Here is a 16,755-nt window from a genome sequence, read left to right on the forward strand (position 1 = left end):
ACTAAGGTGAGATCGAGACAAAGATTTCTTGTCAGGCACAGGCTTTGAATGGGCAGCATGGCTTTCTGGTTTGAAGCAGTTTTGTAATTTTGGACAAACAAATGAGTTCAACTTCTTAAAAATTGTGTTAATGATCTTATCATTAATGTGATCTACAGGTTCAGATGTCGAGCCACTTGCTCCAGGTTCTAACTAGGTATGTTTTGTAGAGTCTACACCAAGTGCAGATAAAAATTTCTTCCTTTTACTATCAAACCATGTTGCTAATGGCTCTTTATTTGGTATGTCAGCATTATCTAGAGAAGTTTGATGTACTGATGAAGAATGTCCGATAATGTGACTAGAAGCCATGTGAAGTATTTTTAATACAGCATCTACAATATCTTGAGCTACCATATGGATTTCTGACACAGAGAACATCTGGTCCATCCATTCTTGATGTGACAGATCTTGTGGTTTTCCTGAGGTAAGAAGTGAAGCCTCTCTACCATTTTTACAATCTAAGTGTTCAGAGAGCCCAGAAGATATATCTTTGAGCATCTGTGCTAAAATACTTCTAACTATATTTTCTGAAGCTTTTTGTATTTGATACGTTTCATCTTGGCTGAAAAGTAAAATGTCTTTATTCACACCAGGCTTGTCCTTAAAAAGGTCCTTATTATTAAAAGTTGGAAGGTCAGTATTTAATCCCTGATCGTGAAATGCTACTTTGTCTTGATAAGCAGGCTTTGTAGTTAAGTTCATATTGCTTTTGTATTTAAAACCAGCATTTTCCTTTCTTAACCAGTGATCAGGAACCTGTTCTTGTAATTTTGCTTTTTCATCTTTGATAGATGAAATCAATACATTTTCTACAGTTTTGTCTATTTCTTCATTTTCATCTTCAGAATAAAGGACCATGCCAGGAACATTAATAGGTGGAAATAGGCACACATACCTAGGAGCATTAGTTACTCTAGTGCTGGTGAGTCTGTTCTCTTCTTCAGTGCCAGAAGGACTGCTCATTCTGGAGTGTCTACTCTTTTGGACATCTGTTTTCACTGGTGTCTGATGTAGCTGAGCCAAGATATCATCAAGTATCATCAAGTAGGATGATCACTGTTTCTTCAGTTGCAATGAGCCTTTCATTATTAAGTCCAATTTGTATATAGCCTAGTATAGTGCTGATTGCTTCCTCTATATAACCAACCAGAGAGGACTGGGAAAAAATATTTGACACTAAATTTTGCATTTTTTCCTTGCCAATCAAGTTGGCAGCATCAGGTTCAACACTGGATTTCCTTTTGCTGGCTCTTTGAAGGAATGTATATATTGGATCTTCCCTGTGTTGCTGATAAGCCAGTTCAGTTGTGATTCCAAGATGAACAAGTTCACTTTGCTTAGAAGATGCAAGAGCCGTCAGCTTTTTTAAAATCACATGAACCATATTCTCTGCAATATCATTCATGTTTTCCAAAGCATAGGGCAGTGAAGCTTTGGAAATTTTTTCTTTTGGAGAAATGAAATGTTCTCCACTGACTAAGTTTGATTTAAAGTGAACGGATACATTTTCTTGTGAAAATTCCTCAGTACATTTTTTCCCAACTGCAGACTGTAGCTTCTCAAGCACATTTTCCATAATTTCAGCAGCTGCTGAGGAAATATCAACACTGGAGAGCAAGTCTCCTTTGTCAGTGTCAGTTTGGTCAACTAAAGCTTTGGCTGTAACAAAGGAAAGGGTGGGGATGGTCTGGGTTAATTCAGACACCATTTCATGAAAAATGTTTTCTAAAATCAACTCAGTTTCCTTTTTTAGGTGATATTTAAAGTTAACTAAAACATCATTTAACTCCTGCATCTCATTTACAGCTTTTGCTTTTTCATCAGGAGACAGTGGGCGTTCTAAGCCATCTGTTTCAGTGGTAGCATCTTTTTTTTTTTTTTTTTTTTTGCGTTATGTGGGCCTCTCACTGTTGTGGCCTCTTCTGTTGCGGAGCACAGGCTCCGGACGTGCAGGCTCAGCGGCCATGGCTCACGGGCCCAGCCGCTCCGCGGCATGTGGGATCTTCCCGGACCGGGGCACGAACCCGTGTCCCCTGCATCGGCAGGCCAACTCTCAACCACTGCGCCACCAGGGAAGCCCAGTGGTAGCATCTTTACATTTCCTTGTGCCTGTTTCAATCAGTGCAACAAGGTGACTGTTGGATTTACAGGTTTTAAGCTTGGGGGGGGTTCAAATTTCTCATTATATTTAGGTTCAGGGGTTTTAGGTTTCTTTTCTGAGTGTTCTTTCCTGTGATGTGTTCTTTCTACATCTGTTCTTTCTTTATGGGCAGAAGATGATTTTGACGGTGCTACTGGTTGCCCTATTGACTTGTCACCTGCCTCTGCACAGGGCTCTGCCTGAACCATCTTACTTGTTTCATATAGAAATGTTTCACGGCATGTGCTACAGCAACTCTCACTATCAGAAGAGAGGGTAGAGTCATCAGGCATTGGGTATGTAATATTTCGCGACCTTTCTTCATATTTTGTGATGGCTGGATATAATACACTGGTCACTGCAGCCACAACGCAGGTCATTATATTTTGAATTATACTGTTCAGTTCTTCAGAAGTTATCTGGAAAGGAGGTGAGCAGGGATACAAGGGAAATCACATATGAATTTACTCTATTTAAGGACAGGGACTAACCTTTAATTCCTTTTATCAAACAATGCATAGCTACAATCCAGCCACAGTGTATAGAGAGAACATAGGAAATCTATTTAGAACACCAGATTAGTTTCAAGTTGGTTTATTCTCTGTGGCTGTGATCTATTTTTTTTTTTTTTTTTTTTTTTTTGCGGTATGCGGGCCTCTCACTGTTGTGGCCTCTCCCGTTGCGGAGCACAGGCTCCGGACGCACAGGATCGGCAGCCATGGCTCACGGGCCAAGCCGCTCCGCGGCATGTGGGATCTTCCCAGACTGGGGCACGAACCCGTGTCCCCTGCATCAGCAGGCGGACTCTCAACCACTGCGCCACCAGGGAAGCCCTGTGATCTATTTTTTGAATAAGATTTTCTTTGATTCAAAATCCCTTGGACCCTATACTTGTGCTCCTAAGTGTATAGATATACCACCACCTAGATTGTCTAATTGTTGAATATATTGTGTAGTGTTAAATACATTGCACCCTTAAAGCTGTCTGTCCATTTTATCTTTGTTTCAAAAATCTGAACATATGGCTAGCATATACTTGAGCTCACTGTTGGTGAAATTTAAATGTTAATAAAATAGTACACCCATTAAAATAAAATAAAGCAGAAAAAAACCTCCAAATCTCTTGGAACTATAAAAGTTTATTGCTGGGCTTCCCTGGTGGCGCAGTGGTTGAGAGTCTGCCTGCCAATGCAGGGGACATGGGTTCGTGCCCCGGTCTGGGAGGATCCCACATGCCACAGAGCGGCTGGGCCCGTGAGCCATGGCCGCTGGGCCTGCGCGTCCGGAGCCTGTGCTCTGCAACGGGAGAGGCCACAACAGTGAGAGGCCCGCTTACTGCAAAAAAGGAAAAAAAAAAAGTTTATTGCTGAGGATAAATGGCTTCCTGGTTAAAAAAAAACAGCCAAGTGGGTGTCTAGGCTCATAGAAAACAAATGCCCTGGCAAGAAGTAAGACTGTGTTTATGACCCAAGCAATATTTCTTAAAAATACAAACCAGGTTACCTCTAACAAACTATTTCATGAAACAAATTTTCAGTTCAAGCATTTATGTGCCTTTGTGGATATAGCCTCCTTTTACTTAGGCATCCATTTAGCTAGGAGATGAGGGTAAAAAATGAAGTCCCATAGTGGAGGGGTCAGCCTGTGGGTTCTGTGGCTGGCCTGTTGCTGCCTTCCTCTGTCAATTGACTGTGTTTGTATATGCAAATGACTACAGCTAGTTGTTAAAGTTTAATCAGTGGGCAATGGTTATCACTGATTATTTAAGGGAAATGAACAGGCTTAGGTCCAACGGAAGATTATCAGTGCAAACTGTCTTGGATTGGGAGGCAGAGGACAGCTCAAGGAATAAAGAAACAGGGCTTCCCTGGTGGCGCAGTGGTTGAGAGTCCGCCTGCCGATGCAGGGGACGAGGGTTCGTGCCCTGGTCTGGGAAGATCCCACATGCTGCGGAGCGGCTGGGCCCATGAGCCATGGCCGCTGAGCCTGCGCGTCTGGAGCCTGTGCTCCGCAATGGGAGAGGCCACAACAGTGAGAGGCCCGCGTACTGAAAAAAAAAAAAAAAAAAAAAAGAAATAAAGAAACACATTAATTTCGGAAGGAAAAAAGGTTGAGCCAGAACTCTTATTCAGAGAGCCAGAAGGCCAAGCAGTGGAGGGAAGTTGGGGCTCTTTTAGTATGAGCTGAAGTAGAAACCCAGGGACCAGACTTGAATGGCCATTTCCTCATGGTTAATTATGCTCACTATTACAGCTTAGACTGGACCAGGGGCAGATGCAAAGTGCACCTGCCAAACTCTATAACTGTTTATGTATGTGTACTTATTGCCGATATATTTTGGGATCATAAAAATCCTTTTGCCTATAATAAAACAGTATTCTTTTTAAAGTTGTTATCCTCAAGACAGCCAGACCAGGAGTGTGTACCTTCCACAGGAACTCTATTTCTCAAGTCTGTGGCTACAAGTCAGTGGCAGCAAAGGCTGGATGCCTGGCATTTTAGCTGTGCATTGTTTGATGTCCTGGCATTTGGGCACCCGATTCCCTATAATGTTGTTGTTGCCTCAGAATTATCTCCAAAGGTAGCCCCATGTTGTTCAGGTATAGGCCAACAATCAAAGTTAACACCTTGCCGTATGTAGCATATTCTCTCCTGACCCATTAGAGAAGGTTTGAGGGACACTTCAAGGAAAAGCTGTTTTATTCGAGTCCATTTCCCAAATCTCCTAATGCATTTTTTTATTGTGATAAAATACACATAACGTAAAATTTACCATTTTAAAGTGTATAGTTCAGCAGCATTAGGTACATTGACAATGTTGTACAAACATCACTACTATCTAGCTCTCGTAATGTATTTTTTTTTCACCTATTGTGCAGACCAGAAAATGGCTACTGAGTTTGAAAAACATAGTTTGAAATGACAGCATATGGTTGAAAAAGACTTGTTTTACTTATGTAAAATGTCCTAAATCAAACACTTCTAAGAATAACGTTTAAACATTAATAAGTAAGTTACTCACCTTCTTGGTCTAAATTGATCTAAATCCGTTCCAATACATATGAATTAAAAATTTCAATATATATTATTTTCTTATCACCAGAGATAATGTACAGCAGACCTACATTACTACTCTTAGCGTAGCTGAGAAGAAGCATGTCCAACTTTGACATATAAAATTGGGACATTCATCAAGTTTTTAATGAAGCGAAATGCGATAAGTAGAATCTGATTATTCAGCTCATTTTCACTATACTGTTAAACCAAGAAATACCATTTTGGTGCCAGTATGTCTCAGCCTTTGTGTTTGTTGCACATTCTATGAATTGATCAGGTGTATGTGTGAAAGAGTGTGTGAGTGTGCTACTCCCCCGAACCCCTTTCTTGTTCATGATTCCTCTGTCTAGCCCCAGAGTTGGGGCTTTTCAAATTTACCCTCTTCTCTGCCTGGCCCAAGTTGCAGCTCTCTTGTGACCAGGTCCCTTCTTTTGATGGAGTAGCCATCCTAAGACTCTTCTTACTCCAAGGAGAATTAAGAGACAGATCTAGGCATCCTGGCTCACCTGCCTGAGGGGCAGGATGCTCAGCCCTGAGCCAGATCTGCAGGGGTCTGCAAAGTTATTTCCCTTAATGTCTTCCCATTATGGAGTGGGTTTGTGGTATTTGATGCTTTCCCCGTGATGATTAAACCTCCTAAGCCTCCCCAAGTCTACCCTCCTGAGCTCCCTGGGCAAAAGGCCAATAACAGTAACTTTGTACCCCCCTTAACAATAACTCTTTTAACAATAATTTTGGACTTCTGCAAAACTCAAGATTAACTGAGAGTGAAAGGCAAGGAAGAGAAAAAGGCAAAGAGGGAAACTGACTAATATCAGCAGATGATTTTGCTGGTTGATTCACAGATTTTTCTCTAATAACATATTAGAAAATATCCTTAATTGCTTTATCAGTGAGTTTCATCGTACATACTTTTTCTTGACAGTGATTTTGATGGTAGTCTTGTTGCCTGAAAAAGTAAAAAGAGATTGATTTTATTTCTTATGGTTAATAATTTATGTAACTTTCCTCCAAATTCCTAATCATTGAATCAGATTACCCACTTTGTGCCTGGGAGTTTTTTTTCCTCCCCAGCAATTCACAGAGAAGAATAAGCTTTATTTTTTTATCTAACCCTCCTATTTAGCCTCTTATTTAGAAATTGGCCCCTGGGTATAGGACATGCTCTATTAATTACTCAGAGGAGTAGAGTAATTGCTGCATAAAGAGTAGAATAATAGGTGCTGAGTAAACTAACACCTATCTGATATAACCACTCTTGATCCACCTTAGCCATGTTTGTTCTGTAGTGAGTTGAGAGGAGCACGGATGGGGTTGGAGAGAGAGGGGATGGGCTAGTCCTTTTTGCCTGTCCTGCTTGGTCAGAGCTTTCTGATAATTCACTTTCTACCCACCTCCTCAAAATTCCTAATCTCCTCTCCTTGCCCCACAGTAGGAAAAGATCTATGGATGATCCACTGACAATGATAGATTAAAATAACGGGTTTCAGATCATATGCAATACCAAATTAGATAGACCCCTTTTCTAGGTAACACAATATTCTATTCTGTGTTCTAATCAGAATTATTTGTTATGACCTACTACATGGAACCAAAATTATATTTTACTAAATTGTAGCAAGAGAACAACAAAATCATGTAAATTATAGAATAATAACAAAAAGTTTTAAAAAATCAAGGCTTAAGACTAATTATGATTTACTTTCATATTTTTCTGCCTCCATGGATCCCTTGCCTCTCTTCTTGACCTTCTTAAAGGAAACATGGTGCTTCTATTTTCATTTTTACTTGGCCTGCCTTTATATTATCAAATTTACTTTTTCCTCCAAGGCCTAACAATTTAATTTTGAGACATACAGTCAGACTGTGAAATTACAACCTAAATCCTAGCAGGAAAAGGTCTCAGTTAGGGTTAGGCATCAATAGCTCATCCACAGACTAATACCTTTTTGTAATATAGAACCTAGAACATGAATGCTCACATCAGTGACATAATTCCTATCCTTTGGCTTCATTCATTTTTCTAAGACCCAGTTTCTTAGGCCAACTCCAGCACAATTTCTTTTTTGTAGATCCTCTGCAGTCCAATGCACCCAGATTCTTTTTTTCTGCTCTCCCTATCTTATACCACAGGCAGCAAGTGGAGTCCTGTGTATGTTTCTACCTGTCCCCACAGACGTTCTGTCCCAAAGGCATGCATTTAGATAAAAGGAAATAGCACAGAACTAAGAACAAAACTAACCATATAGATCAGAAAAGCCTTATATAAGACCACTAGAAACTAGTTGTAATATTGGATACAAATCTGCAATTTGCAATGAATTATCAGCTTCTCTTTGGAGTCAACTGAGCAGAAACATGCAAATGAACTCACTGTTATTAACAATAAAGTTCCACCACAATTCTAGGAGTGCCATAATATTCCATCCACTTTTCCCTAGTCTTAGGTGGTTTTCCCTAATAGGCTGATGCTACTAAAGCATCTAAGGTTTAGGTCATTTGTACTGCCAACTCTCTACTTCTTAAATAAAGCGGGTGGTGATATTAATGAAAATTAGTTTAGAAGCCCCAAAGATAAGGCACAGTTTTTCACCGTTTAACTTGCTATGTCATAAAACTATAAATATAACCTTTCTCTTCCTAACCTTCTCCTCCATACAATCTCACTTTAGTCCAAAAGATAACTGGCCAACCACCCCTTGAAGATTAATGTGACAAGACTGAATTTTAGTCTGTCTGCCTAATCCTTCTGAATATCTATGTTTTAGTGTAACTGGTGGTCCTCTACTGGTACCTCAGGCCCACAGCTTTGGAGTGATGTCTCATACCTCCTGATCATACATACATGTAGTCCATTCTATTGCCAAATCCGTTTACTCATTCCAGTGTGAATGGGATTTAAAAGCAGCACCTCTGTATCCTAACATCAGTGGTCCAATCTGATAAGCCAAAAACAGGGTAGTTCCATGGGTGGCCCTCCCTTTGCCTAACATTTTATCCACTGTCCTGCCCTCAATTCACTCTCTGGTATTGCTCATGTCTCCCTGTCTTTTCTCCTGGTGCTTTGTGAAGCACAAATGAGGTCAGGGGCAGTGCTTTATTCATCTTGGTATCTGTCTAATAGCCAGCACTATACTTTGAACATAGTAGGTTCTCAAGAAAGTTTGGTAAATAAATTTCCATTTAACATATTTTAGCTCTTTGTGTACAAATGAAGGCCACTGTGCAGGCTACAAATCATTAATGGACTTCTGCAGCCAGCACCTACTTAAGTGTCTTCAATGTGTCGCATATGATGCTATCAGGGGTGTTCAGCAAAGTTACTGATTTGATAATATTACATCTCTCCTCAAAACCTTAGACTGTCACTCAATGAGTGAAATACAAACTTCTGAGCACAGTCTTCAGGACAACAAACTCACTGCCTTCTTTACTCTGTTTCTCCTCTCATCTTCTATCCCAATCATCAGAACATACTCAGTATCTAAATGCAAAGCTTAATAATTACAACTGTTTACCACATCGCTATCTTATCACATTTGCTTCCTCCTGTCCTGACTTCTTTGGTTCCTAATTCTATTTTATTAAGCTTACTGTGTATGTCCTTTTGTTAGCATTAGAAAAAACAGAGAACCAAGGAGTTGGAGGAAGAGAAGAGAGAGGAGGTAAATGGTGGAACAGACATGATGTGTCCACAGTTGAGTCTTGGGAAGCAAAGAGCTACATTAGAACAAGAGGACTAAGCCAAAGGCCTTGAACCTGGGTTCTTTTCTGTAAGGTAAAGGAATGTGACATGGGTGCAATGGGCAGAGCCATACCAGATGTGTTGTAGCTAGGTTTTCTTGTGCTGTGTCCTGGAATTGCCCTAGGTATAGCTAAAGGTATTTTAACCCTGTGTATTTGAGAGGAATGGGAGAGAAGCTCCAGGTCATATACAGAGTTCTTCATCTTAGCTGATTTTTAATAAAAGGGTATCCAGAGCATTTGCTATTGAAAAGACTCAAGTGATTCTGTAGTTCTGTAGTCTAGGGTGGGAGTTGGGCAGGAGGAAGAGGGAGGCAGGAATTAACACTCTATAAAACTACACATAATCATTATTCTCTCACTTTTATTTCTTGAAACTACCTTGATACTGAGCTAGTCAGTTTCCTTCCTTCAGCATCCTTGTATCCCATGAGCCCTCAGCAAATCAGACAAGCTGACTGCTATCACTCCTACCCCCAAATCCTTTTCTAAGAAGCTTGGTCTGAACATCAGTACCATTTACCACCACACATTACTTCACTTTACCCAACCATTTGCATCAGAGTTTGGGATTTATAAAAACTATCCTGAACCTCATTTGGTTTGTTGAGTGTTTAAAAGATGATGGTGTTGGGTATGTGTGTTCCATCAGGAGTTATTTTATGTGCATGAACTATTATTCAAGTTTGAGGGGAATAGGACATCAGCAGAATGGGTGGCCACCAAGGTTTGAGGGGTGAAAGGCTCCCAGGCCAAAGAAAAGTTCTCCACTGGCCTTTATTTTGCATCATGAGAGACTGATTACTTCGGATTACAGTGCAAATATCCTTAGGGGGGTAACAGATTAAGTCATTAATACTATATATATAACACATCATTATGAAGCAATTATACTCCAATAAAGATGTTAAAAATAAGTAAGTAAGTAAGTAAGTAAATAAATAAATAAATAGTAAACTAATTTATCATCATTAGAAAACCAGTAACCTCAAAAGGCAAAAGTAATGTAGCTTTTTTGAGTGGGGACAGGGGAAAAGAATAGATCCAGATCCCAGAAGTAGTGCTCCCTGAAAGGGGAGTGAAAATACTGTCTATCAGGGGGGCACAGGACTAAAGGGAGAACAGAGAGAGGAGGTGGAAGAGCGTGAACAGCTAGCTTTGCCTACTTTACAATTTTAGCTTAGTCCTGAGAGGTTGCACAAGGGGAGAGTTTTACTACAGACAAGTAAAACTACAAGAATGGAGGATTCAAACAGCACTCCTGTGTAATTATTTAAATATTAATTTAAAGCAACACATTACTTTATTAAGTTTTCTTAGATACTTAATTGATGAGTTGTGAGAAAAGAAGATTCTGGGAGCTGCAGGTGAATTTTCAGAGAGAAAAAGAAAATTACTATTTATTGGTATCCTTCATGGGCTACTTGTAAAATGGTAATTAACATATCTTAATAGGTCTTTTATTCCCTGCTGTCAATGCTCTGTTTAAACCCTCCAGGGACTACCAGTCAGTCATCAAATACACCTTAAGATCTGGGATGATTACCTTCCTCACCAGCCTCATCTCTGGTCACCATTCTACATATATTCTATGCTCCAGAGATACTGAACAACACGCAGTTCCCTTTGCCTCTGCCCTGTTTCCCTTGTAACTCTAGTGTCCTTCTTAAATTTCTCATTTTTAGGACTCATTCAGCTTGTGTCACCTCCTTCAGAGAGCCTCCCTTGATATCTGCCTAGATAGACGCATTCTCTGTCAATGCTCCTGAAGCACCCTATACATCCTTCTGTTATAGGACTTACTATACTGTATTGTGAGTACTAGATTACAGTGCCTGGCATATACTAAGCACTCAAGAACATTTATTTGTTGAATTAATTCATTTTTTTTGGCTGCACCACGTGGCATGCAGGATCTTAGTTCCCCGACCAGGGATCGAACTCGCGCCCCCTGCAGTGGAAGCGCGGAGTCTTAACCACTGGACCTCCAGGGAAGTCCCTTGAATTAATTCTTTAACACATGCGTTGGCTCAGTGTTTGTTCATTATTCTGCCTGTCATTAATCTCTTCCCACTCAAATACTGTCTAACATGCTTTGTATGCCATCTAGCAAATTTCTATAAGTGGATTTTAGTAACTATTTCTGGATAATGATACTAAAGCAAGTCTTCATGTAGAATACATCCATAGGAATACTGGGATGGTGTATGTCAGTTGTGCACAATCATGACTAAACAGTCTTAGACAATAGAAGGTATTAGAAAGTATTGGTAGTATTACCAATTAAAGCCAGTTCAAAGTCAAATATCTATTTATTTTTCTCCCAATAAATGTAAAGTGTATTGTGAATAACCAATAAATTCCAGCGATCTGCATAGAAGTTTTACTTAAATTCTATGTACCTTCTTGAGTTTCTTTGTGTATGAGTATGTTTTTGAGTGTGTACAGTTTTGGAAAGGAAGGAGCTGGAATTAATAGTGAACAAACCTGAAAAAACGTGTGAAGATAATACTGTTGTGGTGTTTTTGAAATATGTCTACAAATTCTTTCATAATACTCCCTCCTGTGGTGGAGGTTAATTCTTTTCTCCTAAGTGTGGGTTGGACTTAGTGACTTGCTTCTAATGAATATATAGTGGAAGTGATGGTGTATAACTTCTGAGACTAGGTTGTAAAATATAGTTTGGCTTCAGCCCGTTTCTCTTGGATTGCTCACTCTGGGGGAAGCCAGATGCCATATCATGAGGATGCTCAAGAGATGTATGGAGATGCCCACATGGTGAGGAACTGAGACTTCCTGCCAACAGCCATGTGAGTGAGAAACCTTGGAAGTGAATCTTCCAGTCACAGTCAAGCCTTTAGGATGACTGCAGCAGCCCTGGATGACATCTTGACCATAACCTCATGAGAGACCCTGAATCAGAACCATCCAGCTAAGTTGCTTCTGTATTCCTAACCACAGAAACTGTGAGATGATTTTTTTTAAGCTGCCAGGTTTTAGGGGTTTTTTTGGTTATTCAGCAATAGATAAATAATGGTGCGGTTAAAAGAATAAGGGACTCTTCTATGGTTTCTAGCAACATGGTGCATTAAATATCCTAAAGAGCCTAACTGTGTAAAACCTATTAGAAATGCAATGGGAATTTGATAAAAATACAATTATAGTGTAGAACTTCCATACACCTCTTTGATGGCTGGACACATCTAGCAGACAGTAAGAAAAGAATCTAGTAGACAAAAAAATCAGTAGAGACATAATAATTGAATAATATAATCAATAAATATAATTTAAAATTCATTTAGAGCCTTATATCCTTTAAATAGAGAATTACACATTGTTTTGTATGTCCATGGAACACTTTCAAATATCAGTCACATATTTGGCCACAAAGAAAACATTAACAACTTCAATGTGTTAAAAATCTACAGGCTACATTCTCTGAACCTGACTTTAAAAATGTGGCCAAAATATTAATTTCCTGATAATTAAGAAACATACTTATGGATAACTCTTAGATCAAAGAGGGAATAAAAAGGAGAAAGTATAATCTACCTTAAAAAGAACACTTTATATCAAACCTATGGGAACAGCTTTTATTATTTCCCATAGGTTTTGATATAAGGTGTTCTTTTCACTGCTTCTCGCATGCATCCCAGACCAATATCTACAACTGCCTCCTTGACTGTTCCACTTAGATGTCCCACTTGGATGCCCTCAGGCATCTCAAACTCAACATATTCAAAGCTGAACTTATTTTTTCTCTTCCAAACTTGTTCATCTTTCTGTATTGCCTGTCTACTGAATGGCACCACTATTCACTATCCATTAAGTTGCTCAGACTAGAAATCTGGGAGTTGTCTTCAATTCATTCTTCCCCCATATTCAATCAGTAACCAAATCTCATCCATTCAACCCTCTTAGTCTGAGTCAAATCTGTGCCCAGCTCTTCATCCTCACTGCCACTGACTTTGTTCAGGACTCATTTCTAGCCTTCACTATTGTAATAGCCTCTTAATTGTAATAAGAGGCAGTATGGTATTGCAGTTAGGATTGGTTGAGTAAGACCTAGGTTAAAACCCTGGCTTTGCCACATATTATGTGAAATCTTGGGCATGATAATTTACCACTCTGAGACTTAGTTTACTTATGTGTAAAATGTTAGATAAAAATACTTTTATTGTTGGGAGGGTTAAATGAGAGAATATAGTTTAGTATAGTCCCTGGTACATAGTAAGTGTTCAATATGCTAACTGTTATTTTTATTGTCTCATTGCCTCCAGTCTCTTCGTGTCTACTTCCACTTTCCTTTTTTATAAAAGGCAAATTCTTTTTTTTCTTTCCTTTTTTTGGTCATTTTTTGAAGTCTAGTTAATTTACAATGTTGTGTTACAGGTGTACAGCAAAGTGATTCAGATTCTTTTCCAGATTCTTTTCCATTATAGGTTATTACAAAATATTGAATATAGTTCCCTGTGCTATATAGTAGGTCCTTGTATTTTATTTATTTTATATATAGTGGTGTGTACCTGTTAATCACAAACTCCTGATTTACCCCCCTACTCTCCCCTTTGGTAACTGTATGTTTGTTTTCTATGTCTGTGAGCAGAAAAGGCAAAGTCTGACCATATTATGCTCCTGCGAATATTCTTGAATAGTTGCCCTTTGATAACAGGATAAAAGGTAGATTTCCTGGCACAGCTTACCAGAATCTTAATGATCCAACCCTTATCTACCAGTCAAGCTTCATCTTCTGTAACTCTCTAACTTGAACTTTTAGTTAAAGCAATTCTGAAAAAAAAAAACTATTTCCACAAACCCACTATGCTCTAATGTATATATCTTAGTAGATGTATTCCCTTCTCCTGGAAGGTTCTCTTTCCATTTGTCTGCTTAAAAAATTCTTTCTCATCCTTCATGTCTCAGCTCAATAGTGGCACCTTCTGTAAAAGCTTCCTTGGCTTCCCTATGGAGAGTGGACTTTGTATATACCTCCTTTATTGCACTTATCATATTGGATTGTGATTACTGGCATGACTGTTCTACACTGAACTGTAAAATCCAGGATAGGGACCATGGCTTCTCTACTTCATGTGTTCAGTAATTAGCATAGTGCATGGCATGTAGCAAAAGCTCAATAAATGTTAGTTGAATGAATGCATTAATGGATTGCAGGATTTCCTTAATAGTTATTGTTAATGTTTACCTGACTCATAGTTTAAGCTTGATTTCTTGGCCTTTTCCCCATTCACATCAGCATATGTCACCTATACATGCCACAAGAAAAAACAAAGAAAATCCTCAAATGAGTTTTCAAAGAATTTGAACATCATCTATTTCTCACAGAAATTTAATAAAGTGATTTAAAAAGTCCATTTATAATATACACGTGTTTCATTTGGTTTACATTACGTACATTACTTACAGAATTCAAAGGCTTATAGAATTCATTAGTATATTAAAATTAACTAACTGAGGAATGCACTGATCAGCATGGAAGGTAATCAGTTGAATAGCTAAAAAGAGTATGTGTGGTTATTAAAGAAAGTTAGCTATAGGGAAAATGTTTTGAGAGAGCTGGAAAGCACAGAGCAGGTTTTCTGCACACAAGGGATGTGACTCTTTGATTTGGCCAAGAGCTCTACCTGCTTAGGTAATTATACAGGAAGATAAATCCAACAGAGTAGACTTTATTTGTTTTCCAGGCCTGAGAGCTGAACACAAGCCACCAGAAGTACATTTCCTGACACTGATGGGATGGGTGAAATAAGCTGAAAAATAGCATTGGATTCTATTGTAATAAAAGTGGTCATGCTATTTCTCAAAATAAATTAGGTATTTGTGACCATTTGATTTACTCATATTGTCCAATGTATTTTAAAGCCTTCTTTAGAAACAGATGGTCTAAATTCGTTTATTGGGTTTTTTTTGATAACATATGTAGTACTAAGTTTGCCGTCCATTCTACACTCAGAGAATACTTTTTTTCTGACTGTATAGTGAGGCTAGTGAAAAAAGTTATTAATTCCTGATGTGCAACTACTAAACTATCTTAAAGTAGTTAAGAAGATTCTTTAATCAGATACTAAGCATGCAGATTATGGATGTTAGCACAGTAGCACAGTGCCCTGGACACAGCAGGTGTTTTATAAATATTTGTTTATATAGAGAAGCATATTGTGGCTAACATGCTACATTTGAAGAGTTATATATAATTGAGTCTGTCACTTTCTATGCATTTGACACAGAATATGGCAAAATATGTTAACTTTAGAACAGATGAGCCAGTTAATGCAGTGCTAACGGAGCCAAGGAGGTACATTTGATTCTTATAATGAATGACAAATTGGCAACCCACAGAGGTAATATATGTTGTGACCAGGTAACCTGAATGTCTGTTGCCAACTTCCCGCCATCAGATGAGTGATCATTGGTCACAAAGGGGATAGGGCGAGGCAGTATGGCTGTCTCTGCACAACCCATCAGCACTAGAAGAGAAATGATTCACAAAAGCCCAATATGTTGATTCTTCTGCAGGGCATAGGTATGGACCTTGAAGCTCTTGAAGCTCATCATTTAGGAAGACTATAACCTAAGGGCTAAGTGGGAACACTCAAGTTGTTTCTGGTAAATCTCTATTAAGAATTGAGACAAATATTCAAATTTTGGATCTATTTAACACATTTAAACTCTCAGGCTCACCATTTTTCTTTTGTTAGCTTACAGCTTGTTACTGATATTCCCTACACTTAGAGTATGGCAACACTAACATAACTGATAACCATGAGTGCTGGAAGTCTGAAGTAGCACAGGATTATTCCTGTGGGTTCACATTTCAATTTTTATAAAATCTTACTATAGGGTGTTTAATTTCAGGGAATAAGGCTGTTCTGAATTCTCATTTAATACATGAAACTGTGTTATGCCAATCTTGATCATAATTTCATATTTCATTTGTTCTTTCTGTATCTGGGACAAAAGAAATATTACTTGCCTCTTGTTTTGAAGTATCCTGTAGAGAGTGTCTATAGACATTTGCTGTTTTTGCAGAAACACCTGGAGTTTGAAGTGAAGTACTACTTGTAATTTCTGGGGGAAAGAAGAGGTACCTTTAAATAAGAAAAAAATGATATAGTTCTCCTTGTTGGGCTGCCATAATGTCTAGAATTACCATAGTCAACGATGTATTTATTTATGGAAGTTAAGGCAATATCTCCAAGTATAAAAGGCCTTTTTTTGAAGTCCCCTGCTTACCAGCTTCCAGTGGCCCACCACTGCCATCAGGGACAAGCCTGAACTCCCTAACTTCTGGCCCTAAATTACTTTGCCAGCTAAATCTCCCACCACTCCCCTGCCCTAGAATGAACTGTTTTGCACTTCATTCAGTAGGCAAGGGGGAACCACTGAGGACTTTTTGGTAGAGGAATCATATGTCCAAAGCTGTATTTCAGGAAGATTACATTCACAGCAAAATGTAGGCTAGATTAACAGGAAGAAGAGATTGGAGGCAAATTATTGTAGTGCTTAAGGGCATGGGTGGCACGAATGGAAAGGAAGGGAAGATTATGAGAGAATTTAAGGTGGTGGATTGGACAGAAGGTGGCAACTTTTGGATGTAGAATATGAGCAGTAGGAAAGAGTCAAAGATGACTCAGGTCTTGTGCCTGAATAAAATTAGGAGAAGCAGAGAACGGGTTTGGGGGTGACTAGAAGATGATGAATTTGGTTTTACACACATTGGGTCTGAGGTGCTTGTGGGCTGCCCAGGTGGAGAT

General features: G+C 38.9%; 1 protein-coding gene across 1 annotated transcript; it reads right to left on the reverse strand.

Moving 5' to 3' along the window:
• Positions 1–192: 192 nt before the first annotated feature.
• LOC307069795 (fibrous sheath-interacting protein 2-like) lies at positions 193–16,261 on the reverse strand (the record flags this gene model as incomplete). The annotated part of the gene is given in 4 exon segments (XM_079728112.1): positions 193–1,087; positions 1,089–1,908; positions 14,187–14,247; positions 16,235–16,261. Coding segments are annotated over 4 exon segments (1,803 nt in total).
• Between the last annotated feature and the right edge of the window lie 494 nt (positions 16,262–16,755).

The sequence above is a fragment of the Hyperoodon ampullatus genome, assembly GCF_949752795.1.
Source record: "Hyperoodon ampullatus genome assembly, chromosome: X".
Taxonomy (NCBI): domain Eukaryota; kingdom Metazoa; phylum Chordata; class Mammalia; order Artiodactyla; family Ziphiidae; genus Hyperoodon; species Hyperoodon ampullatus.